This window comes from Panthera tigris, chromosome B4, assembly GCF_018350195.1.
Source record: "Panthera tigris isolate Pti1 chromosome B4, P.tigris_Pti1_mat1.1, whole genome shotgun sequence".
Taxonomy (NCBI): Eukaryota; Metazoa; Chordata; class Mammalia; order Carnivora; family Felidae; genus Panthera; species Panthera tigris.
The window spans coordinates 119,761,967-119,786,205 of NC_056666.1; the positions used below are offsets into that span (position 1 = coordinate 119,761,967).

Below are 24,239 nucleotides of genomic sequence, written 5' to 3' on the forward strand. Positions count from 1 at the left end.
CTTTTTCTTCTTTGGTATACTCTTTGTGACTAGTACACTTACTTTTTTCTCTAATCCTGGCCTTTCTTCTCTGACCATTTTTCTTCCACTGTAGAAAAATCGATGGGACCAATGATGAAGAAGATAACACTGAGCTGAATGAAGAAGGAAGGCCAGTGCAGACTTCCAGGCAGAGGCCCCCACTCTGCAACTGCCACTGCTGTGGCATCCCCAAGCGTTACATCATTGCCATTATGAGTGGGCTGGGATTCTGCATTTCCTTTGGGATTCGCTGCAATCTTGGAGTTGCCATTGTGGAAATGGTCAACAACAGCACTGTATATGTTGATGGAAAACCAGAAATTCAGGTCAGAATGTGGTGGGGGCTCTTTTGGCCATAGCTGTGCAAATGATTTGTTATAGGAAAGAAAGCATGCACCTCTTCCATTGATATGACAAAAATGTAGAATGGCTAGAATGGCTACCACCTGCCAGTCACTGTGTAAGGTGAGGGGAATAAAATGGTGAACATCACAGGATGGGCCCTTGCCCTCATAGAGATGTACAAGTAAGTAATTATAATTCATAGTTTGGGATGCCAGGGTGGCTCAGTTGATTAAGCTTCCGGCTCTTGGTTTCTGCTCAGGTCTTGATCTCACAGTTCATGAGTTTGATCCCTGCATCAGGCTCTGTGCTGACAGTGTGGAGCCTGCTTGGGATTCTTTCTCTCACCCTCTCTCTGCCCCTACCATCCGGGCACTGTCTCTGTCTCTCTCAAAATAAATAAGTACACTTAAAAAAAATTCATAGCAGTTGGTGCTAAGCTAAAGGTGTTCAGAATGCTGGGTGTCATATAGGAGAACTCTACACCAGACTTTGATATTTTGAAAGAGGAAGTGATGGCTGGCTTCGAAAGATAAGGAGGAATTGGCAAAGAGTGTTTGGTGGGGTGGGAAGAAGAGTGAAGAAAAAGGAACATATCATGTGTTAAAGACTGTCCGAGAGAAGAGGGAGGGAGGGAGAGAGAAGGAAAGAAACAGAGAGAGAGAGGGGATGGTGTTTGGGAACTGAGATAGAAATCTTCATCTTCATCTTTTCTGTGCAAATCCAGGGCCCCTTTGGCAACCTGTGGTAGATTTTTAAACACTTTGTCAAAACAATGTTTTAAATTCTTGCAATAAAATGCACATGATTATAAAGGAAACTAGTTATAATAGGACACATGTCAAAGTATTTAAAAATTTTTTTAATGTTTTTTTTTATTTTTGAGACAGAGAGAGAGAGACAGAGCATGAGCAGGGCAGAGAGAGAGGGAGACACAGAATCTGAAGCAGGCTCCAGGCTCTGAGCTGTCAGCACAGAGCCTGACGTGGGGCTTAAACTCATGGACTATGAGATCATGGCCTGAGCCAAAGTTGGACGCTTAATCGACTGAGCCACCCAGGCACCCTTCAAAGTGTTTAAAAATAAAATTCATGATATAGAGACATATGGACTTCTTTATGAACACATCAGATGATAAAATCTAGTAATGGGTCTAACAATTGCTGTAGCTTTGAAGTTTGAAGTATAAACCATAGTTTAAGATAGTGGTGACAGTTGTGATGCAAACAGATTTATAATTTCCACTAGTGATAGAGTCACAGGTAGTGATAACTACTGTGGTTTGTTGCGTACATTCATGATCACAGAAAATGCTAAATTTCAGCTAGCAGTTAGTCAAAATAAAAATGATGATTTTTCCCATCCAAGTTCACAGATCAACAGGATTCCATCCTTGGACTCCAGGCTGAGGACCTCTGTTAATATAGTAGAGCATTAGAGTGAACATCAAGACAGGGAGACACCCGGGTAAATAAGGGTTAGGCCAGGTAAAGCCTGTTAAACCATGTAGGGAGTCATAGGTGGGCTTTAGGCAGAAAGGTGGTATGATCAAATCCACTCTGGAATAAGTGCTGTCCAGCCAGTGATCTCCCAGTGGACTGGGATAGAAGTGAGCGGAAGTAGGAGGCACAGTTCAAACCAAAGCTGTTGTAGTCATAAGCAAGCATACTCTGATGTGACTTAAAAGCATTGTTTTTATGAATCACTGGAAAGATACAATCTGGCTTGCTTCTTAAGTAGTGGGCCTAGAGAAGTATGGAGGCTATGGGGAAAGAAAGGAAAATGTATGTGTAGTAGATACCCAATAAACACATACTTCATTGTATTGAACACACACACTGGAATAACTCATGTGGAAATACACACAGATTGTAGAGAGGCATTAATAGTTGTCTGGTCCTTGCCCATAAGTGGAGAAACATTTAGATCAGAGTTTCCCAAACTTGTGTTTGGCAAATCACTGTTCTGCTGGCTCTGCTGTGAAGAAGGTGTTATATGAAATGGGGGCCTTTACTGTGCTGTGTCCTGTGAGAACTCCAATTGTGGGGTGTGTGTGTGTGTGTGTGTGTGTGGCATGTGTGTGCATGGTATGCATTATTTCCCGGACTTTACCGTAGAGCACTTTCTTTCATGCCACATCTATTAGCATTACCTGGAACAGTTCCTGCCAAGCACTGATTTGGGAAAATTTGATTTTGATCCATTAAAAAGAAGTCTTTAGATGGCTCTGCAAGTTTGTGTGGTTTTTTGGTTTCGTTTTGTTTTGTTTTTAGCTAAGAGATTATTCTGCCAGATGAAAAGAGCACAATGGAGAGTCTTCTAGCCTCTTTTTGATACCACGGCTGAATTTGTTCTAAAAGGATATGCTAGTTGTTTATTTTTTGGTGGGGAGGGAGTGCAGTAGAAGTGTGATGGGGCAAGCCATGCATTTTTTTAAATAAAGGATGACGTATATTAGTGAAATTTCAGATGTGTATCACATGCATTCTCCCAGCCTTTTGTGAGCAAGGCCAGCTAATTAAAACTTGTCTGCCGAGGCCCAGATCAAATGAGATGCTGGTTTGCATTTGTTTGTTGCCTGGAAAGATAGGCCTAGGTCAACAGAATCTGCTTTGAGGCATATGGAAAAGACATTTTGATAAACCTAAGGAACAATGCTAGTGTGTGCTCTCTTGTGTCTATGGTTTTCCCTTTGGAGTCTCAGAGAAACTGAGATCTAAAATATGCTTTGCATCACTTTTTTCTGGTCTCAAAAACAGGAGTTTGTAGCATTTTGGAAACTCTATGGCAAATCCAATTTATAGCAGGCCGTTTCCCTTTCACTCAAACAGAACAAAGCTTACATATCAGGTGAACATGTTCAACCTGATGACAAAGATTTCATTGTTTTAAGAAAGGCTCTACATAGCTGGCATTTTTGTTTATTTGGTTTTTCATTTTATGGGGGGATAAAACTAGATATTTTTTACTAAAATATTTTTAAATACTCATTTTCAAAAGAGAGAGAGAAGTAAGCAGTATAGATATGTAGTTCTCGCAAATAAGTGTCGTATATTCTACCAAAGGTACACAGCGTAGTTTTAGCTGATGTGTGAATATTCATTTTTAGTTTAATAATTATGAATTTTAAAACACGTAAATCACTTAAAATAGCGTCTGGCATATGGCAAGCAATAAATGACTGATGTTTGAGAAACTTTGCAATCATCTCTTTTCACCTTCAGGATAAGTCCAAACTCCTTCCCATGAAGCATGAGTCCTGAAGAGTTAGGATAGGCTTTGGAATTGGCCAGACCTTGTTTCAAACTTGACTTCTGGGACCTTGAATGAATTGCCCTTATGTCCTGGTCAGGAATTGCTGGTTGCAAGGAGTAGAAATGCAGTGAAACCAGGTGAAGTTAAAAAGGGAATTATGGTAGGGCTGTAGGGGATCTCATGAAAGTGAAGAGCAGAAAGCAGGTCTGATGTATATATTTGTGCAGTCTGTGTCCTGGACACTGGGGTCTGTGCCCTGGACAGTGGGGTCTGTGCCCTGCAGTGGGACTGAAATCTAGTCTGTCCTCCTGAGGGGCAGAAAAGGAGTCTTTACCTAATTCTTTCCAAGGCATAAACAGAGGCCCTGCCAGGAAGACAGACTGGAGCTGACCCTACTGGGAACTAGGAAATCCTTAGCTCAGGTCTCCAGCTTCCTTGTTCCACATGGTCCCTAATCTGCTTCTCTCTGAGTATGCTCTACTGTCCCAGGCCTCTCCATGGACTGTCTTCTCTCCTTTTCCATGGCTTCTCACTGCACTCGAAAGCTGAAGTGCCTTGCCTGGGACCTGATGTACTTGGTTGGCCTTGACTCCAATGAGACTTGTTTTCAGTTCAAGTGTTTGATGTTTTCTAAGTACAATTTCTGGGTTCAGATTGGAGGGAGATGCAGAGAGACAGAGAGAGACAGACAGAGAGAGCCTGATTGGCCACTCAGGAGTGGGGAGGCCCAGGGTGCTGAGATGGGGGGCAGGGGTGGGGAATGTTGTCTGAAGGAAATGTGAGCAAGGAGGCAGGAACCTGGCATTTCTAGCAACTCTTTGCTGACCCTCATTGTAAAATGGGAATAAAAGGCCTACTTTGCAGATCAAATGAGTTAATTTGGTGCTGATATATCAAGTGCCTATATTAGTTTCTTAAGGCTGCTGTAACAAATTACCTCAGACATGGTGGCTTAAAACAACTGAAATTTATTCTCTCACAGTTGTGGAGACCAGAAATTTGAAATGAAGGTGTTGGGTTACCTGGGTGGCTCCTTTGGCCTAGTGACTCTTGAATTCAGCTCAGGTCATGATCCCAGGGTTGTGGGATGGAGTCCTGTGTCGGGCTCTGTGCTGACAGCATGGAGTCTGCTTGAGATTCAGTCTCTCCCTCTGTCCTCCCCCTTCTCACACACGCATGCCATCTCTCGCTCTCAAAAAAAAAAAAAAAAAAAAAAAAAAAAGAAATGAAGATGTCAGCAGGGCCACACTCATTCTGAAAGCTCTGCAGAAGAATCCTTCCTTGCTTCTGCCATCTTTGGGGGGTCCCAGTGTTCCTTGGCTTCCTTGGTTTCCTGTCACAAGTTGTTACGTATTTAACATACATACGCATAACTCTAATTCCTACCTCTGTTTTCATGTGAGCTTCTTGCTGTGTGTCTTCTCCTCTTCTGTCTCAAATCTCTCTCTGTCTTTCTCTTATAAGAACATTTGTCATTGGATTTAGGGCCCAGATGGATAATCCAAGATAACTCATCTCAAGGTCTTTGATTTTATCACATCCACAAAACACTTTTCCCAAATAAGGCAGCATTCATAGGTTCCAGAGATTTTGTGTGTAAATCTGGGGGCCATTCTTCACCTAACACAGTACCTGACAAGGTGGTTGGCTTATAGTAATGGTGCATACATGGGGCCATTATGATTCTAATGGGGCTCAAGAGATGATGAAAATCAGTTCTCAGAAAGCCTACATGCTCTTTGTCATGTATCATCTCCTTTGGAGAATGGACCTAAGCACCATTCCCTCAGAGAAAAATATGAGCAAAGGTCACTGTGAGTGATAATTAGCTTCTGGATGAAGCAGATCCCTCTGTCTTGGATCCTTGGTTCCTTGGGTTATTCCATGAATGAATGGCAAAGAAGTCTAATCTCTACTTCTTAGTAAGAAAGTCAAGTCTCTACAAGTAGTGCAAAGAAACATTGTTTTTTGGGTCAAGAAGATAAGAGGTCCTGATCTTGACTCTCCTTATAACTAGTTGTATGACCTTGGGCAAGTAGCTTAATCTCTCTAAGCCTCAATTTCCTCATCTACAAAAGAAGAGCCAATAATTACCTCCAGGTATAAGAATGAAGGGAGGAAATATATAGACAGTGCCTTAATGAAATCATGTCCCTCTTCTGCTCCTAGCTTCCAATGGTTTCCATTCCTTTTGCATAAAAACCAAGGTCCTTATGGTGATTTAAAGGGCCTTTCATCATTTGAACCTCTCTTACTTTAACTCCTACTCTCCTGTCCTTCATTCATTACCTTCCAGTTATCCTGACATCCTGCTATTCCTCTAACCTTAGGGCCTTTACACTTGCTATTTCTCTGCCTAGAAAGTTCTCTCAGATAATGAAGAGCATGATTTGCTCCCTTCTCTCTTTTATGGCTTTGCTCAAAAGAAGCCTTCCCTGGCTCCTCTGTCTAAAATTGCACTCTACTGCACTCCTATCCAGCCCTCCCTGTTCCCTTCCCTGCTTTATTTTTCTCCTCATCCCTGATCACCATCTAACACAGTCTGTACTTGTTTACTATCTTCTGTCCTCACTGGCATCTTTGTGAACAGCAATCACTGTCTTCTCCAGTGCCTAGAACAATGTGTGGCACATAGTAGCATAAAATAAAAATTTACTGAGCTAATTTGAATTAATGATTGTTACTTTCATTTTATTCTTTTTTTGTTTTCTTTAATGTTTTTTTTTTTTTTTTTTTTTTTTTTTTTTTTTTTTTTTTGAGACAGAGACAGAGCATGAGCAGGGGAGGGGCAGAGAGAGAGGGAGACACAGAATCTGAAGCAGGTTCCAGGCTCTGAGCTGTCAGCACAGAGCCCGACGCGGGGCTCGAACTCACAGGCCGTGAGATCATGACCTGAGCTGAAGCTGGACGCTTAACCGACTGAACCACCCAGGCGCTCCTTTTTTATTCTTTTTTAAAAGTAATCTATACCTAGAGTGGGCTTGAACTTATGACCCCAAGTTGCATGCTCCACCAAATGAGTCAGCCAGACACCCCAGTTCCATTTTGCTCTTAAACTTCAACTTCTGAATTGGCAAAATGGGAAATACAGCATAGAGGACAGGCCAGTGTTACATGGACTGTGATCTCCTACAACACGAAGGCAATTCTTGTTTGAGTTAGTATTTACACTATCTAGCACCTGACCTGGCACACAGGAGGCACTAGGTGAATGTTGAATAAATGAGCAAATAAATATGTAACAACTTGTGACAGGAAAACAAACCGATGAAAATTTATAAGGCATACTATCTTGATAATTAAGAACCCTTCCTCCATAATAGGAAAACCTTACATTTTGATATCAATGTTTTTTTTTTTAAGAGTTTATTTTTAAGTAATCTCTGCACCCAGCCTGGAGCTTGAACTTACAACCCGAAGATCAAGAGTTGCATGCTGTACAGACTCAGTCAGGTGCCCCAATGCTTTATGAAACCATTCATGTATTCACTCATTTGGCAAATATTTACTTGTACCTTCCAGGAATTTATTTTAGGTGCTAAGGCTATAAAGTCAAAAGGACACGGCTGCCACCTTAGAGTTGCTTGCCACCGGTGTGGGAAATGTATGTGTGAATGGCTAGTTTGAGAACAGCATGTTGCAGTGGCCATGTCTGTAAGAACAGAGGTCTGTGGAACAAGTGCAGGAAAAAGTGACCACTTCAAAAAGAAGTTGGGGAGTTTTTCAGAGGAAGGGACATTTTCAAGGAGTCTGAAAAGAATGAGTTACTTTGGGAAGAAAGTAAGGAAAGGGAGTCCAGCCCTGGAGACTCACATTTTCAATGGCCTAAAAGTTGTATCATTACTAAATACATATGGGTGTATTTAAGTTTGTACATAATCTTTCCTTGCCCTCACTAAAAGGGAAGCTCATTGAGAACAGGGAATTTTTTGCATCCATTGCTATATCCCAAGCATCTAAGAAGCCCTCCAGAAATATTTGTTGGATAAGGGAAGGAAAGAAGGGCCTTGTGGGGTTACTATGTAAGATCATCATTGAAAAATGATGGCCAAATGTTTTTTCACAAACATAACTATATCTGATTTCTCATTTCAGACAGCACAGTTTAATTGGGATCCAGAGACAGTGGGCCTTATCCATGGATCTTTTTTCTGGGGTTATATTGTGACACAAATTCCAGGTGGTTTCATTTCAAATAAGTTTGCTGCTAACAGGTAAGACAAACTGACATAACATGAATGCAGTACAGATCATAACATGATTTTGTGTTTTTACAAAATCTGCACAGTTGGCTCTCAATTTAGAGTTGCAGAATGAGAGACAGGAGGCATTCCAATAGATGTGGTTCACAGATACTGATCCCATATGATTCTGTTCTTAAGAGTCTCCTTTTATTTACTTTCTTGTCTAATTTTAATTTATCTTTCAATTCCTTTAGTGATTATGTAGTAAAATTAGCAATTGAATCTGAGTCAGGAGACTCAGTTATTTAGTTCCTGGGCCCTAAATAACTCACTTGGTAACCTCTACTGAGTCACTTTTCTTCCTTCTCTGGGTCTTTGTTTCCCCATCTGTGATATAAAGCATGGTTTAGATTGTGTTTGAGTTCTCTCTGACAAGTGACATTCTGTGATCCTATATACTATGTTAATATAGTCCTGTACCATAAAGGTTTTGTCATGTGGGTAGTAGGGGCTTGCCTCTAGATTGCAAGATGTCTTCAGTGCCCTTGAGATTCTGTAATAGCTGTTTGAGCAATTAAATGTGTCCAAGATGTAATGAGCTACCTCAAGGAGCAGTTGAGTTCTCTGTCAGTAGAGGTATTCAAGCAGAAGAAGATGGCCACTTGGAGGAGATGTAGGGTGTATATGTAGCAGAAAAGGAGTGTACTAAATATTTCCAGCTTCTTTCCAATTGTATGTCCCGTGTGATTTGTACATATATGGAATTCATGAATTGTACATTTTCTAAAGTTGTGTTTCTCAAACTGTAAAACACAACTCATTAGATGATAATGAAAGCAATATAGTGATTTACCAATGAGCATTTTCTAAGAAAAGAGAGAAAAATAGAATAGAAGATAATCATATAAAATAAAACAGAATAGAAAATATCTTAGTTCATTGCACACAAAGTCGTGGTTGAGAAACTTGTTTTAGTTACATTTGTGTATATGATTATGTATTGGGTTGCAATATAAAATATATTTTATTTTATAGGTCAAGGTCAAAAAAGTTTGAAAGTCACTACCATAAGATCTAAATATGCACAAGCATGACTGTATTTACCTATGTTCTTGTCAATTTGTGTCTTTCATTCATTGTCACTTATCTATTGTATTCTTTTCAAAAAGTGATAGAATATTGGCTCATATGGTCCTCGAGTTTACTGCTTACACTTCTGCCATAAAAAGAAATCACACATAATATTTCCCAGCATGTTAAAAGTGCTGAGGCATCATTAATGTGTGAGAAAGGAAGAAAATGCTGCCTGATCTCTTTTCCCAGAACAGTCTGGTCCAGGCAGGGCAAAGAAGGCAAATGACACTGGGCAGCAAGTTGGGGGCTAAGAAGGAGTTACACAGCCTCTTTTGTGCTTGGCTAATCTTATGACACAGCATGCTTTTAGGTAGGGTGGCCTTGTCGTAAAGTCAGAGCAGAATTGCGAAGCAGGAGACACAATCCAAATGTGCAGATGTCATGTGGTAATAGAGTGAGTCAGTTGGGTAGAACCAAGCAGAATGGTGCATCTCCAGCAAGCTCACCTCCTGTTGGTCAGTCTCCAGCTTCAGGACCTCATTCAAGAAGGGCATCCCTATACTGCCAAAAACCTGTCTGTAATTGGTCCAGGGATGAGCTCAGGTATCAAAGTAAAGAAAGGAAAGGAAAGGAAAGCAGCCTAACAGTACAGCTTGGGATATACCAGATCCTAACATAACATCTATTTCTCTTTCTATTAATTTCCATGGTGAGGTTCGTTCCTGATGTTTGACTAAAGTACCACATCGATGAGTGGGCCTGCCCACTAATACAGTGTTTTGGTCCCTCAGGGTCTTTGGAGCTGCCATCTTCTTAACATCAACCTTGAACATGTTCATCCCTTCTGCAGCCAGAGTGCATTACGGCTGTGTCATGGGTGTCAGAATTTTGCAAGGTCTAGTGGAGGTAGGAGTTTCTTTCCTTAATGGTTTTTGATATTGCTAGATAAAGTATGGTCCTTTAGAAAATTCAGCTTCTGAAGAAAACCTGCTTTGCTTAGTTTTCCAATCTTCCACATTGTCCTGCTATTTTCACTCTCCGGTTTTGACTACAGTTATGAGTACTTTAATGAAAATGCCTTGCGTGATTACAAATTTGTACACAATAAAGAACCATTTCATAGAGTGCAGAATTTCAGATGAGCCAGGAATGATCTTAGAGATAATCTAATCCAACCTCTTTCCTTTAATAAATGATAGGACCGCAGCCCAAATCCTTTAGTTCACATCGCAGGGTCCCTTTCCGCTAAAGCAATTTAAATGGATTTATTAATAAATATGTAAATTTGTAAATATGTAAATATGTAAATTTCCAGGGTGTAGTGTTACACAGAGATTTCACTCAGAGAAAGAGGTAGCATGGTAGAGAGCCAGAAGGTAAATATTTTGGACTTTGCCATATGTTCCGTGGGGCAACTACTCAACTCTGCCATTGTAGAACAAAAGCAGCCAGAGACAATTTGTAAGCAAATGGGCGTGGCCAAGCTTTAATAAAACTTTTTGGACACTGAAATTTGAATTTCATATGATTTTTACATGCCATGAAATATTATTCTCCTTTCAATTTGTTTTTACTTGCTTGAAAACCATGAATGCTGAGTAATGTATAGAACTGTTGAATCACTATATTGTACAACTGAAACTAACATAATACTGTATGTTACCGATCCTGGAATTAAAAAGAAAGTTTATTTCAAAAGAAATTTTTTAAATGTTTATTTATTTGTAAGAGAGAGGAAGAGAGAGAGCGTGGGGGGCGAGGGGCAGAGAGAGAGGGAGGGAGAGAATCCCAAGCAGGTTGTGCACTCTCAGCGCAGAGCTCAACGGAGGGTGGGGGGGGAGGCTCAAACCCATGGACCATGAGATCATCACCTGAGCTGAAGTCATGAGTCAGATGCTTGATCAAGTGAGCCACCCAGGCACGTCTAAAAAAAAATTAATGAAAAAATAAAAAATAAGAAAATAAAAATGTGAGTTGAGGAAAAAAATGTGAAAACTAGTCCTTCCTCATGAGTAGTACAAAAACGGATGGTGTGCTAAATCAGGTCATAGTTTCTCAAGCCCTGATGTAGAGCAGTGTTTCCCAAGCTCAATCATTCACCTCTAGCCTTTGTCACTTTTGTCATATCCATATACAATTTGTACTATTATTTACCTACAGTGTTTCCCTAGATCAATTCATTAAAAAAAAACCCACACCTCAAAAGAACCTCATCATAAGCAACAATATCTTTGAAATCATGGGTTTGATGTGCCAGTTACATTTTTTTCTAAAACCTGTTAGAATATACATGCACCAATTATGATAAAAAACGTAGGTTGTGGGGCGTCTGGGTGGCTCCATTGGTTAAGCATCTGGCTCTTGATTTCGGCTTAGGTCATGATCCCACAGTTAGTGGGTTTGAGCCCTGCATTGGGGCTCCGCACTGACAATGTGGATTAGGATTCTCTCGCCCTCTCTCTCTGCCCTTCCCTTGCTTGTGCTCTCTCTCTCTTTCTCCAAATAAATAAATAAACTTAAAAAAATGTAGGTTGTTGTAGCAACTCAAATTTAACTCTAGTCCCACTAGAGGGACATATACTGCATTTTAGAAAATAATGATGGGTGGAAAGAATATGCTATTAACAGCCATGAAGACTAGAGTGTAGTCACTGAATGCTGCTTAACCTCAGGTTCTGTATCTTGAAATAAGGGGATGGATCAACTGATTGCAGAAGTCCCTTTCTATACTGATATTCTATAATAATATGAAATATAAAGACCTCTTCCCCATTCCCCACCATTCTTACATTTGAACTGATATTCAAATTTCAGCATCTGTGCTGTGAGTTAAAATAGCTGACACAGGCTACTTGGTATTTATGAATTGGGCTTTTATGTTGTAGCCTGTCTTAAAGAAGCAGGATCTATATTTTAAACAAACAGAAACTGGGGTCAAATAAAATAGTCTGTTTTCAACTGTTTTGCCAGGGTGTGACTTACCCAGCCTGCCACGGGATGTGGAGTAAGTGGGCACCACCTTTGGAGAGAAGCCGACTGGCCACAACCTCTTTTTGTGGTAAGTGTATTAGAATAGCAAGTTTTACTTAGGAATGCTTTGACTTCAAGTAAAGATCCTACTAGGTACAGTCTATTTTTTTCACATAATAGAAGCCCGAAAGTGACGCCATTGGCCCTAATTGCATCAATGCTTTATCATCTACAGAGGCAGCTAGGAAAAGCTAGCTTTTCCAGCACCTTTAGTAGAGAAAGGTAAAAAAGAAGGATGTGGTAGTCGAATTAGCCAACAAATGATATTTGCCAAGATCAAAAGCAGAAGAGAGAGAATCATCAAACCTTTTGCTCCTCTTCTTTTTACAGATGGAGAAACTGAAATTAAAGTTTATAGTTTAGTTTCATTGAACAGAAATTAAGATCCAAGTTTACACGGGGTATGGAAGGGGAGCTAGACTACCTGATTCTTCTTCTTCTTTTTTTTAACATTCATTTATTTAGTTTTGATGGGGGGAGGGTCAGAGAGAGATTGAGGCAGAGGCTCTGAAGCAGACTGCACTGACAGCAGAGAGCCCAATGTGGGGCTGGAGCTGAAATCAGGAGTTGGACGTTTAACCGACTGAGTTACCCAGGCACCCCTGTACCACCTGGTTCTTAATTCAGAACATTCCTCACTGCATTACTATGTACACATTGTCACAGAGGTCTTTTAATTAATTTTTGCCATTTCATTCCAGATGAAAATGGAGGCCATCCATCTTACCTGAAAGTATGTTAGTGGTCCTTAAGTAGTGATGTGACTTTAATTCCTGGGTCACCAAACTTCACCTTGCTAAGGTTGTCTCACTCCAGGTCATGTTTTGGGGACTGGCCCTCTATGAATTTCTGAAATAATCGGTGTTTGAAGGGTCTACCTTCAATAATTGAACAAGGACAGTGCATGCTGACACCATCAACACAGTTGTAAAATATATTTTCATATATATATATATATATATATATATTTTTTTTTTTTTATGTGGGAAGAGGCCCAGGAAGACAAAAGTGCTTTAGGCCATGAAAGTTACAATGGGGACTCAGCAAAATTAGGATCAGAATTTAGTTCTGTCTAGTTTTTCAAGCTAGTGTGTCTTTCCTAAGAGAAACTAACTTGTATTCCTTAGCTAAAGAGAGAAATAAAGTTTCCTCTTAATTTCTGTGAATCTTTTATTTCTCCCTTGCTCTTTCTCTTTACCTCCTTAAATAATAATAATAATAATAATAATAATATAGAATCTTTGGGACTTTGGTGTGAATATTCACCAATGTACCTATTTTATGCCTAGTTTGGAACTACATGCAAGGTCGAGATGTCTTTGTATCTTTAGCCTCTCTTGTCCTTAGAAACCATTTTTCTCCTCTCACTTGTAGTTCAGGATCATCTCCCCTTCCACTACTGACCTTGTGCTAGCTCTAGAAGAATATAAGATTTTGACCTTGTGAACTGTCAGATCCTTGACTTTATTTTCTTTGGATGGTTTATTTGTAAGGTTTTTCATTTTGATTTGCCTGCAAAGCAAGAATGACTAGCTGCCACTCTCCATTCTTAGTGTCTTTATAATCCTCAAAGGGCTGATTTGAGAAATGGTTTGACTCTCAAGGAAAGTTACCTGATCAAACACATAGGCTTTATTACTTTTCCTGGCTAAGGTGTAGCCTTGGTTTGAAAGAACAGCCAAAGAGAAATGTCATTAGAAGGAAACCCAGATTTGGGGTTAATCGGTTCTTACACAAAAAATATTGGAGTTGACAGGGACTTTAGGAAATATCGAGTCAAGTAAGTTCTCCCAGCTAGTGAGGACAGAACTGGGGAGCCAGCCCACAGAAGGATCAAGGTACAGTCAGCTCCCCTAGGGCAGTTTTGGTGGTACACCCCATGGGGGTATGCTCAGAGGCTGTGGGCATGACAGGAGATGACGCTCAGCCATGTCCAGAAGGATGAGGGAGAGTTTCTCTACTAGACAGGGAAGGACAGTTTCAAGTGTAAAATGTCCTCCATGAAAGAATGCTTCCTAATATGAGGAAATAATGGGCATATTTAAGTGGAGGAGGCAGGACTGAATTATTAAATAGTTAAGGATAAAGACTCTGGATTCCTATCACTCACACCTGTGTGACCTCAGACAATTTACCTCCCCTCACCCAGCCTTGGTTTCTCCCATAAATGGGGATGATATTGGTACCAATGCCAAGAGGTTGAAAAAAGGGTTAAATACAATCTTGGGTCTAGAATCTTCAACCTAGTAGAGGGCACACACAAAGCATCCAATGCATCTTAGCTGGTGGTGGTTATTCCCTGACCTTCCCTATCCCTAGCATTTCCCTACCCCTCACTTCCAGGAAATTTGGCCCAGGAAAGACCACCTTCTCCACACCCACAGCAGAGTTAGACCTGCAGCTCTTTCTAAACAATTGCCTTGGAATGCTTGTCTTCCTGGTTTGAGGAAGTATGAGGTTGAAAAAAAATGCATTGTCATTCTGTACATTACAGTAACATAATAGTTGGCGTTTGTGCAGCTCTAATTACAGCTTACAAAACATCTTCACAGACATAGTTTATTTGATTCTCAAAATGACTGTGTGAGATGGAGATTTCATTCCCATCTTCTATCTGAGGAAAATGATTCCCACAGATTGAGAGGCTCCCTCAGGTGTCATGATGCTCAGATTTGAGATTCCAGGTTTGGCCTTTCCTGGCCAGTCAGTCCCAGCTTGGAAAGATGGAATTTAATCTCTTTCTCTGGGAAGATCCCCGAACTCCCATTTCCTGAAGGTCTTCCTTAGCACTGAGGTCTGAGATATAGAATATCTTGTTGCTACTCACTTTTTCAGAGCAAGAATTTTTTCATTCACAGCCCAGAGGGAATTTCAGGTAGTAATTTTTTTTGTTTCTTTGATTCAGTTAATATTGATTAAGAGTTTTCAGGGCTCATGTTTCTACAGCAGATATCACGGAGCTGTAGGGCATAGTGGACACCAGACCTCTAGCTTTTGTTATCTTGTCTAGACAAGATAAACATCCACATATAGGTATTTACAAGGTTAAGTATTTACAAAGAAATAAACTTAAACATATGCCCATTCCGGAGGTAGGTGGAGAGAGGAGCCATCCTGTTCACACTGCCATCCTGGAATAGAACTGTCTCCTGATTAAAAAAAAAAAAATCAAGACTCTAAAAACCCTGATTTCTTAATAGTTTGAAGTCCCTCATTTAAAGACCTAGGTGATAATTCTTCTGAACTGTGAACTCTGAAAGGCAGATCTATTTGTGCCTTTGCTTGCTGTCTTCAGTACATAATATTGTACCCGGTGGCTGGGTGGCTGGGTGGCTCTCCCAGGGGCCTGGGTGGTTCTGTTGGTTGAGTGTCTGACTTCAGGCTCAGGTTGTTATCTCATGATTCATGGGTTCGAGCCCCGTGTCGGACTTGGGTTCCCAGCTGTCAGTGTGGAGCCGGCTTCGGATCCTCTGTCCCCCTCTCTCTCTCTGCCCCTCCCCTGGTCACACTCTCTTTCTCTCTTTCAAAAATAAAACAAACATTAAAAAAAAATATTGTACCTGGTTGAATTTTTCAAATTTCTCTGAGAGTTTTCTCACCGCTTTTTTCTATTTTTTCATGTAATTCCAAATTGCTGTGCCCAAGCAATCTTTGTCTCATTCCTCCATGGTACCTGGATGTAGTTAAAGGGCACCTGGTGATCTTTCTCTGCTGGAAGCCCTGTGGTAAGGCACCCTGGGAGTTTGTCCTTCTGCACAAGCGCATTGTGACTCTCGCTCCATTCGATTCATCATCTCAGCAGGAACTCGAGATGACCTGAGGCGGCATGAGTGACTGTTGCTAAGTTTCCATCCATGTTTCCTTGTTCTAGGTTCCTATGCGGGGGCAGTGATTGCCATGCCTCTGGCTGGGGTGTTGGTACAGTACATTGGATGGGCCTCTGTCTTTTATATTTATGGTGAGTAATTTGACTTTATGAGTTCCCATGGTTGACTCATAGAGATGGAATTTTATTGTATATTGGGATTGGCTAAGAATTTACTGTATGAATGGAGTGCCTGTGTAGCTCAGTTGGTTAAGTGCCTGACTTTTGATCTCAGCTCAGGTCATGCATGAGCTTTCCATTAGTGAGACTGAGCCCTGCGTCAGGCTCTGTGCTGACAGCATGGAGCCTGCCTGGCAATCTCTTTCTCTCTCTCTGCCTCTCCCATGCTTGCTCTGTCTCTCTCTCTCTCTCTCTGTCAAAATAAATAAACATTAAAAAAAGAATTTACTATATGAAAATAGAGATTATTAAAACAAGTTTATCATGTAAGTGGAATACTTGTCTGTTTATGATTCATTTAATGTTTGTATTAAAGTTACTTTCTTAATGGGAATAATATTACCTTTCTTTACATACAAGCTAACAACAACAACAACAACAACAGGAAAAGCAAAGAAATACTTCTTTCTAGATGAACGTCATGCTATATGGCAATATTTTGAGATTTGGAAAATTTAGAGACAAAAGGCCAGGAAACCATATCATTAAGCCTTTTGTTTTTTACTGCAGGTATGTTTGGGATTATTTGGTACACATTTTGGCTGCTGCAGGCCTATGAATGTCCCGCTGCTCACCCAACAATATCCAGTGAGGAGAGGACCTACATAGAGACAAGTATAGGAGAAGGAGCCAACGTGGTTAGTCTCAGTGTAAGTAGAGATGGACAGATGAAGACTTGCCTCTTTTCTACTTCTCTTAGTGATTGTGTTGTCCTCTCAAGAAAAAAAATATGTCAATATAGTCACTAAAAATCTGGTATTTTTACTCTCTAGAAATTTAACACACCATGGAAAAAATTTTTCACATCGTTGCCAGTTTATGCAATCATTGTGGCAAATTTTTGCAGAAGCTGGACCTTTTATTTGCTGTTAATAAGTCAGCCTGCTTATTTTGAAGAGGTCTTTGGATTTGCAATAAGTAAGGTAAACACATAGATGCTTCTAATGTTCTTTAACCTTAAATTTCTTGCTTCTACTGAGAAAATCTTTGCATGATAAAATAATTAAATTGCTGATCAAAATTCATAACAGTTCTGTGACACCTAATACCCTAGAGATCAGACAAATTGTACGTTCTGGGCACAGTATACATAGCTATTTAATTTCTTCTTTGTAAGGATCAAAGATGTTTTAAGCTGCTTTTAAAGATTTATGTTTTATTCTATCTCAAAGGTTTTTTTGAAGCTAAACTCATGAACTGCATATTAGGTAAGAATAAAAAGATTTGAAGGCAAGAAGGTTTTTTTCCCCTTATAATGTACTTGGTGAGTAGCAGTAAGAGACTTAACGCTTGTTTTGCAGACCACCCTACTCTCCATAATGGTAGTTATAGCAATAACAACCATTGGCTTGTATGATTTAGAAAAAACCTCCTTCAATGTCTCCAGCCACTGTGATTAGATTGTCTGCGTTTCAGGGAGGAAAGGTGTAGATGGTGAAACATAGCCATCATCATGAAAGAATTAACCACCTTCCTACAGGAAAAGAACAGCAGCCTAGTAGAGGTAGATGTTTTCATAGCCCAGGTACTGTCCGGGGTGACCATGGAGGAGCCATATATATATATATATATATATGTATAGTGGTTGCCATCCATGAAGCCATCCATGAATGCTCACTTTGTGCCAAGTGTTTACTATGTGCTGGGCCCTTTGGCAGGTGCTGGGGCCTCTGTGATGAATACAAGTCAGGTCTGTCCTCAAGGAGCTTCCAGTCCGGTGGGAGAGACAGGTCTATACTTAAGATCATTCACTCATTCATTATTTATTATAAAATTCAGGCCTATCTGGGTCTCATATAATTAGATGATTAAACTTGGTGGGGAGTGGGCAAGGAATTGGGGAAGTGCATCTGTCTGAAGCAGCTAAAAATAGCTCATTGTTTTTTATTTCTCTCCAGGTGGGTCTCTTGTCAGCAGTCCCACACATGGTTATGACCATCATTGTGCCGATTGGAGGACAACTGGCTGATTATTTAAGAAGCAGAAAAATTTTGACCACAACTGCTGTCAGAAAAATCATGAACTGTGGAGGTACTGTGGATTTCATAGATGGCTTAAGTAGCCTTTACAGAATGAGATGAACTGCACAGCATATTTTGGGGGTTCTGTATAATCATTAGAAAGGACCTTAAAGGCCCCTAAATCCATCCCCCAGTAGATACTTGAGTGTCCATCATACCCCTGCTAACTGGTCATCCAGCTTGTGCAGCCTGAAATAGGACAACTTAGTTGATAGATCAGTACTCACCTCCAACTGTAGAAATGCTTCTTTCATTTACTCTTAAGCCAAAGCAAACTGATTTCCTGTGATATATCTTTATTGTTTATCCTTCCCATATATTCTCCCATACACATAATCCTTTGCTTTTGTAGTTTATTCTGTATATACATAATTATTCTGTATATACAGTTTATCCCTTTCTGTATATACAGGTTTTGGTAAGAAATACAAGAAAAATATTTCCTCTGAATAGTCTTCTTTCTTAACATATGCATGTGCGTGCGCACACACACACACACACACACACACACAAACTCTTTTCTGTTTTATTTAGTTTCTGCTTTATGTTTTGATTTTGCAAAGACAAATTAGAAGCTGGGTGATTTTCCTAAAGAGGGAGGTAAAGGTAATCATGAACCCCTACAATGTTTATAACTGCTCATCTTTTTTTAAACCTTCCACTTTTTTAAACCTTTTTTTTGTTTTTGTGTTTAAATTAGGATTTATTGGATGCTTTCTGTGTTAGACACTAAGCTATGTCCTCACTGTGGTTTACAGTGAAGAAACTGGGGTAAAATAAAGTGACTTGCTCATGGCAGATCCTGTGCAAGATCTCTGTCTGAGCTCATTGTCCCAGTCAGTGAAGCTACTCCTCCAGGGCATTGGGGTCAGGATGGGCAAGCAGGAGGTGGAGAACAGTGCCATCTATGGGTGAAAGGTCACAGCTGCAATATTAAGTTGGAAAGGAGGGAAGGGGTGGACAGTCACTCTAGATTATATGGGTCAGGACCACTTAAAAGTGAAGATTATATGAAGGCTACGCAAGAGCAGACATAATCTGATCCAACAGCATTTCAGGTATAAAGTCTGACCAGGGAGCTTGGGAATAGCCTATTGGCATCAGTTCTTCCAGCAGTTTGACTGTTGGTCCCAGGCAGAGATGTTTGGCCCTGCCATTGATGTGAACTTCTCTATAGGAGACTGAAGGTTGGCAGGTGTGGATCTGCTCTCTGGAAGGTGAGAGGTCAAGCTCTGAGGCACTGCATTCAAGGTAGCTGAGGTAGACAGTATAATGGTCCCCCAAAGATGTTCATGTTCTAATTCCCAAAATTTGTGCTTATGTTTCCCTATATAATAAAAGGAACTTTGCAGATGTGATCAAGTTAAGGACCTTGAGATGGGGAGATGATCTTGGATTATCTGGGTGGACCCAATGCAATCACAGAGTTCCTTATAAGAGGAGGCAGGAGGGACAGAGCCAGAGAAGGAGATATGATGGTAGAGGCAAATATCAGAGTGATGCAGCCACAAGCCAAGGAGTGCAGGTGGGCTCTAGAGGCTGGGAAAAGCAAGAATGGAGTTTCCCCTAAAGCCTCCAGAAGGAACACAGTTCTGTTAACATCCTGATTTTAGGTCTCCAGGACCCATTTCAGTCTTCTGACCTCCAGCACTATACAGTAATAAGTTTGTATGGTTTTAAGCCAGTAAATTTGTGATAATTTGTTACAGCAGCAATCAGAAACTCATACAGGAGCCACTCCTCTGATTACCACATTGTACTCCAGCTGAATAGCCCTCCACAGTAGGCCCTGGATATCCTTTTCCACCTCTGACTTTGCTTACTCCCTTGCTCTTGACTGTGAGTTATGCTCACCTTCACTTCTCACCCAGTCCTATCCACACATCCTTCCACATGAGTTCATCCTCCTTCTTGTAAAGTCTACATCAGCTTCCAGTGACTGCTCCTGCCCATGCATACACTTGATTGGTACCTTATTATACCTCTTGCAGGAAAGCATTTTAGGCAGCAGTAATAGCATGTGCAATGGCCCTGAGGCAGGCATTAATGTGGCATGTTAGAGAGCAGAGGGAAAGAAATTCAAAATGGCTGGAGCCTAAGGAGTGAGGTGGAGAGTGACAGGAGATGGGACCAGAATGCTTGATGAGGGCCAGATCTTGGGAGGCTTTGTAGACACGTGCAGAGCTTGTGTTTTATTTGAAATGCCCTGGGAAGCAAGTAGAGGGTTTAAAACAGGGAAAGTGACATGATTTGACTTATATTTTCAAATCTGAATAGAAGGTAGAACACAAAAGTAAAAGAAGGGAGAGCAGTTAGGAGGCTATTTTGGTTACTCTTTCAAGAGAAGATGGTAACTTGAACTAAAGTGGTGTCAATGGAGGTGGAGAAAATTGGGTGGATTTTTAAATTCTCTGAGCCCAACTTTCTTCTTTAAAATCTGAATAATCATATTTTCTTTCAAAGATTATTACAAATGTTAAATGAGACAATGTACAAATGCACCTAGCATGGATCCAACCTATAGAAGGTTTTTGGTAGATAATGCATTTTTCCTCTCCTGTGTTTAAGACACTAACAAAATCGAAGTTTTTCTAAGGAGGCATTCAATAAGTATTTGCTATTCAAGTGATTTCCCATGGCCAAAAATATGCAACCTCTTAACCTGGAATTTGAAAGAAAATTCTGGATTTCAATTCCACTTGTACAAACTTTTCTAAAGCCAGATGTCTTGGAGACTCTGAACATACTTTATAGGAATGTCTTGTTTGTGTTTAATTTTGCCCCAATCACTTCACCCATTGATCCTCCACAATCGATAGTGTTGGCATTGGGAGGAGGGGTGGTGAGAATTCTCAAAGATTTTAAAGTGTTAACAAAGTGACTGTTGAAAGCAGATCTCTTCCCCCGACCCCACCAAAACTAGAACACAAACATAGAACCTCCCTAGCCTGTCTCCCATCTTAAAGAACAAAACAAAACCCTCAAAACCTCTTTGCATATCTTGTCATGTCATTTGATATTTTGAAATAGCAGGACCAGTGAGTTTTACATAGAATGTTTTAAAAAATCGTTGTCTTATTTTGCTTATATACGAAGATGCTAGACTAGAAATAAATACATGAGGAGAGAGTTTTATGCCATCATTGAACAAGCCAGATTGATTTGGACGTAATGAAGCACTTGCATGATCTTATAGGTAATTTTCGTTGGTTTCATACTCTCTAAGAAGAAATATAGAGGACATTTCTCATCTGAGAAGGATCGCACATTTGCTAGAGTCTGTCACTTTCTTTTCTTTCCATAGGCAAGGGATGTTTGCTGCTAGAATCATTTAAAACACACAGATCACCTAAGACATGAAGGTCTGTTCTAGTTCATTCTCAGTCAGGGCACATTTCCAAGATCCTCGAAAACAGATGTCAAATCCTTGTACTTCCCTCTATGGTACTTGTTAAGTGTGACTGAGGTAAAAAAATTCTAGTCTGGCTCCATCGGTTGCCTGTGTGAACTTTAGATTGTTTTAATATGAAGTGAACATTTTTCTCAGACCTTTAAATCCTAGTTCTATTTTTCTGGTCAGCTCTGAATAGGTTCACTTTCAAGGTCTTTTGATCACCTCTGACGTTCAAATTTTATCCTTAAGCTCCTGGAACATAGTCGTCCTATCTCTAGCATTTTTCACTATAGACAGAAACTATTTAAGCTCTTAAATGTTTTCCCACCCCCCCACCCCGTCCTTTGGAAATCTACTAACTATTTGGCAAAGATCATTTTTCCCCCTTATAGATGAACCAGTGTGTCATTTGTAAGTTTTATTTTTCACAAAATGTCTCCATTCTAATTCTTTGGGGGAATTAATTTTTCCTTACAACCTTTGTCTAGAGTACTAAGATAAAAGAAGTTTCAGCCAAAGGCACCTGGGTGGCTCAGTCGGTTATGCGTCAGACTCTTGATTTCTGCTCAGGTCACGATCTCATGGTTTGTGAGCTCGAACCCTGTGTCAGGCTCAGCGCTGCCAGTGTGGAGCCTGCTTGGAATTCTCTCTCTCCCCCTCTCTCTCTTCCCCTCCCCTGTGGGCTTATGCACATTTTCTCTCTTCCTCTCTCTCTCTCTCAAAACAGATAAATAAAATTTAAAAAAAAGTTTCAGCAAGATGCCTTGTTATTTAAAATGGGCCACTTCAAAAGCACTTTTAGTTAGTATATAAAATACTAGCAGTTTTTCCCTATGTATAATTTAAAATCTTGAAACAAAATTAACAAGTAGTAGTGGTATAAAGCCACCAGTTGAAAAGCACCACTGTTCCCCATTTCATCTGATTCTCTTTGAATGGCCATCTAAAACAATTACTGATGCTTGCTCTGTTTCTATGATAGTTTTGAGAAAACGAACTCAGAAGGTAAGCAATTCACCAAGTTCTACAAAAGGTATTTTAGCTTGTATTTCAATCTAACTGTCTTGATTCCGGGTCTCATTTTCTTCCCTTTACATTAATTCATTAACCATTATTTATTGAGTGCCCGCTACATGCTAGCCAGGCTCTGTGCTACATACTTGGTATCTTTCTGGATAACGTCACAGTTTGTGGCAGAGGCAGAAACATAAACAAAAAATTACAAAGCAATGTTGAAAGTTTCTGTAATATGAGGAATAAAAAGGAGATGTCAGCTTCACCAGTGTGGGGAAGGGCAGTGTTGTCAGAGATGCTTCCTAGAAGTAATATTTGAAACGGCCTTTAAAGGATGGTAAGGTTGCTCCAGAAAAAGAGAAATAAGTGGCTGGAGAAGAGTATCACAGGCAAAGGAAGAGCTTATAAAAATATGTCAGGGGGATGAAACAGTGTTGTGAGTAGGAAATGCTCATAGATTTATGCGACTACAACAGAAAGCTTTATAGGGGGCAGGGGCAGGGCGGTGAGGGCTGGCAGATGAACCTGGACCAGCAGGAGGGTTTATTATAAGTGCTATACTGATAACGTGTGACCCTTGACAAAAGTTTTAAGCAAAAGGGCAATGGAGTCAATGTGTAGTTTAGAGAGCTAGTGATGTGGAGAACGGGTCAGAGGAAGAGGTGGGGAGACCAATAAAGGAGGTATTGAATTTGTCCAGGTGAGAAGTAGTGGGACCCAGGACCAAGACAGCGGAGGAGGATAAAAAGAGGTCACATTTGACACCTACAGATTTGTATGTGAAAGCTGAGGAAGAGTGAGAAGTGTCCAAGATGATTCTGTGATTTGAACATTTGACTTTTGGTTGACTTTTTTTTTTAAGTCTTTTTTTTTTTAAGTAATCTCTACACCCAATGTGGGGTATGACTCAAAACCCAAGATCAAGAGTCGCATGCTCCACTGACTAAGCCAGCCAGGCATCCCACTTTTGGTTGACTTGAGCTGTGCTCATGTGACAGGGACTGCACTTGATACCTTACATACCCAATTTTATTTACTCTTCCAGCATCCTACAAGGTTGTATCATTAACCCCATTTTTGAGAATGAGGCATCTAAGGGATGAAGGGACTTGTCCAGGGTCACATAATTAGTGGTTTTGTGGTAGAACCGGAACCCAGGCTTGTCTGAATCTAAAGTCTGGGTTATAAACATAGGTTGATAGATTAATTCTATCTGTTATGGTCTTTGAGGTGACTACAGGACAGTCGGGTAGAGATGTCTGGAATCAGCAGACAGTCTCCAGAATGAAGCATCATTGTCTTCATGTACCCCAGGGCACTTCATATACCTGGAAATGGCACTTACATCTTCTTTCTGTCTGCTGTTGGCTGAACTCGAGTGTGTGTACATGTGTGTGTGAGTATGTGTGTGGTGTGTGTTTTGTGAGAAGGAACATCTTCATAACTTCTTCATCCTTTTTTATTGTACTGGATTCACTTATTTAGAATGAAAGGAACAGAAAGTACTTTTGTTCTGCTTTATTTCTGTGCAAATGTCTCATGGCTTTTATAAAGAGGCTTGAGAGCTTGGTGAACTTCTGAAAGGGAAAATTTTTGCCTTATGCTTTACAAGAGATGAAGATCTGCTTTTTGTTTCTGATATTCTCTACAGCGTTCTGGTCATTTCTGGTGATATATATTAGAGTGTTGTCATTGTATTTTTCTGTGAGAGGCCATAACTTACATAACCAAAGAGGGGATCACTGACAGTATATAAGAGAGTTTTAGTATTTAGAAATGGCAGGGGCAACTACCCATGAAGCAACTGATAGTAAACATCCCCCATCCCAGGGGCATCATTGGAACGTGCTGGAACTTCT

General features: G+C 40.3%; 1 protein-coding gene across 2 annotated transcripts in view; it reads left to right on the plus strand.

The window, feature by feature from the left end:
• SLC17A8 (solute carrier family 17 member 8) overlaps window positions 1–24,239 on the plus strand; it is a 47,777-nt gene that overhangs the window by 14,921 nt on the left and 8,617 nt on the right. For both annotated transcript variants that reach the window (XM_007085659.3, XM_042990865.1), the window contains exons 2-9: window positions 95–347; window positions 7,714–7,832; window positions 9,668–9,782; window positions 11,847–11,934; window positions 15,778–15,864; window positions 16,462–16,601; window positions 16,725–16,874; window positions 17,850–17,982. In XM_007085659.3, the coding sequence (XP_007085721.2) occupies window positions 95–347; window positions 7,714–7,832; window positions 9,668–9,782; window positions 11,847–11,934; window positions 15,778–15,864; window positions 16,462–16,601; window positions 16,725–16,874; window positions 17,850–17,982 (1,085 nt within the window). The remainder of the gene's footprint in view (window positions 1–94; window positions 348–7,713; window positions 7,833–9,667; window positions 9,783–11,846; window positions 11,935–15,777; window positions 15,865–16,461; window positions 16,602–16,724; window positions 16,875–17,849; window positions 17,983–24,239) is intronic.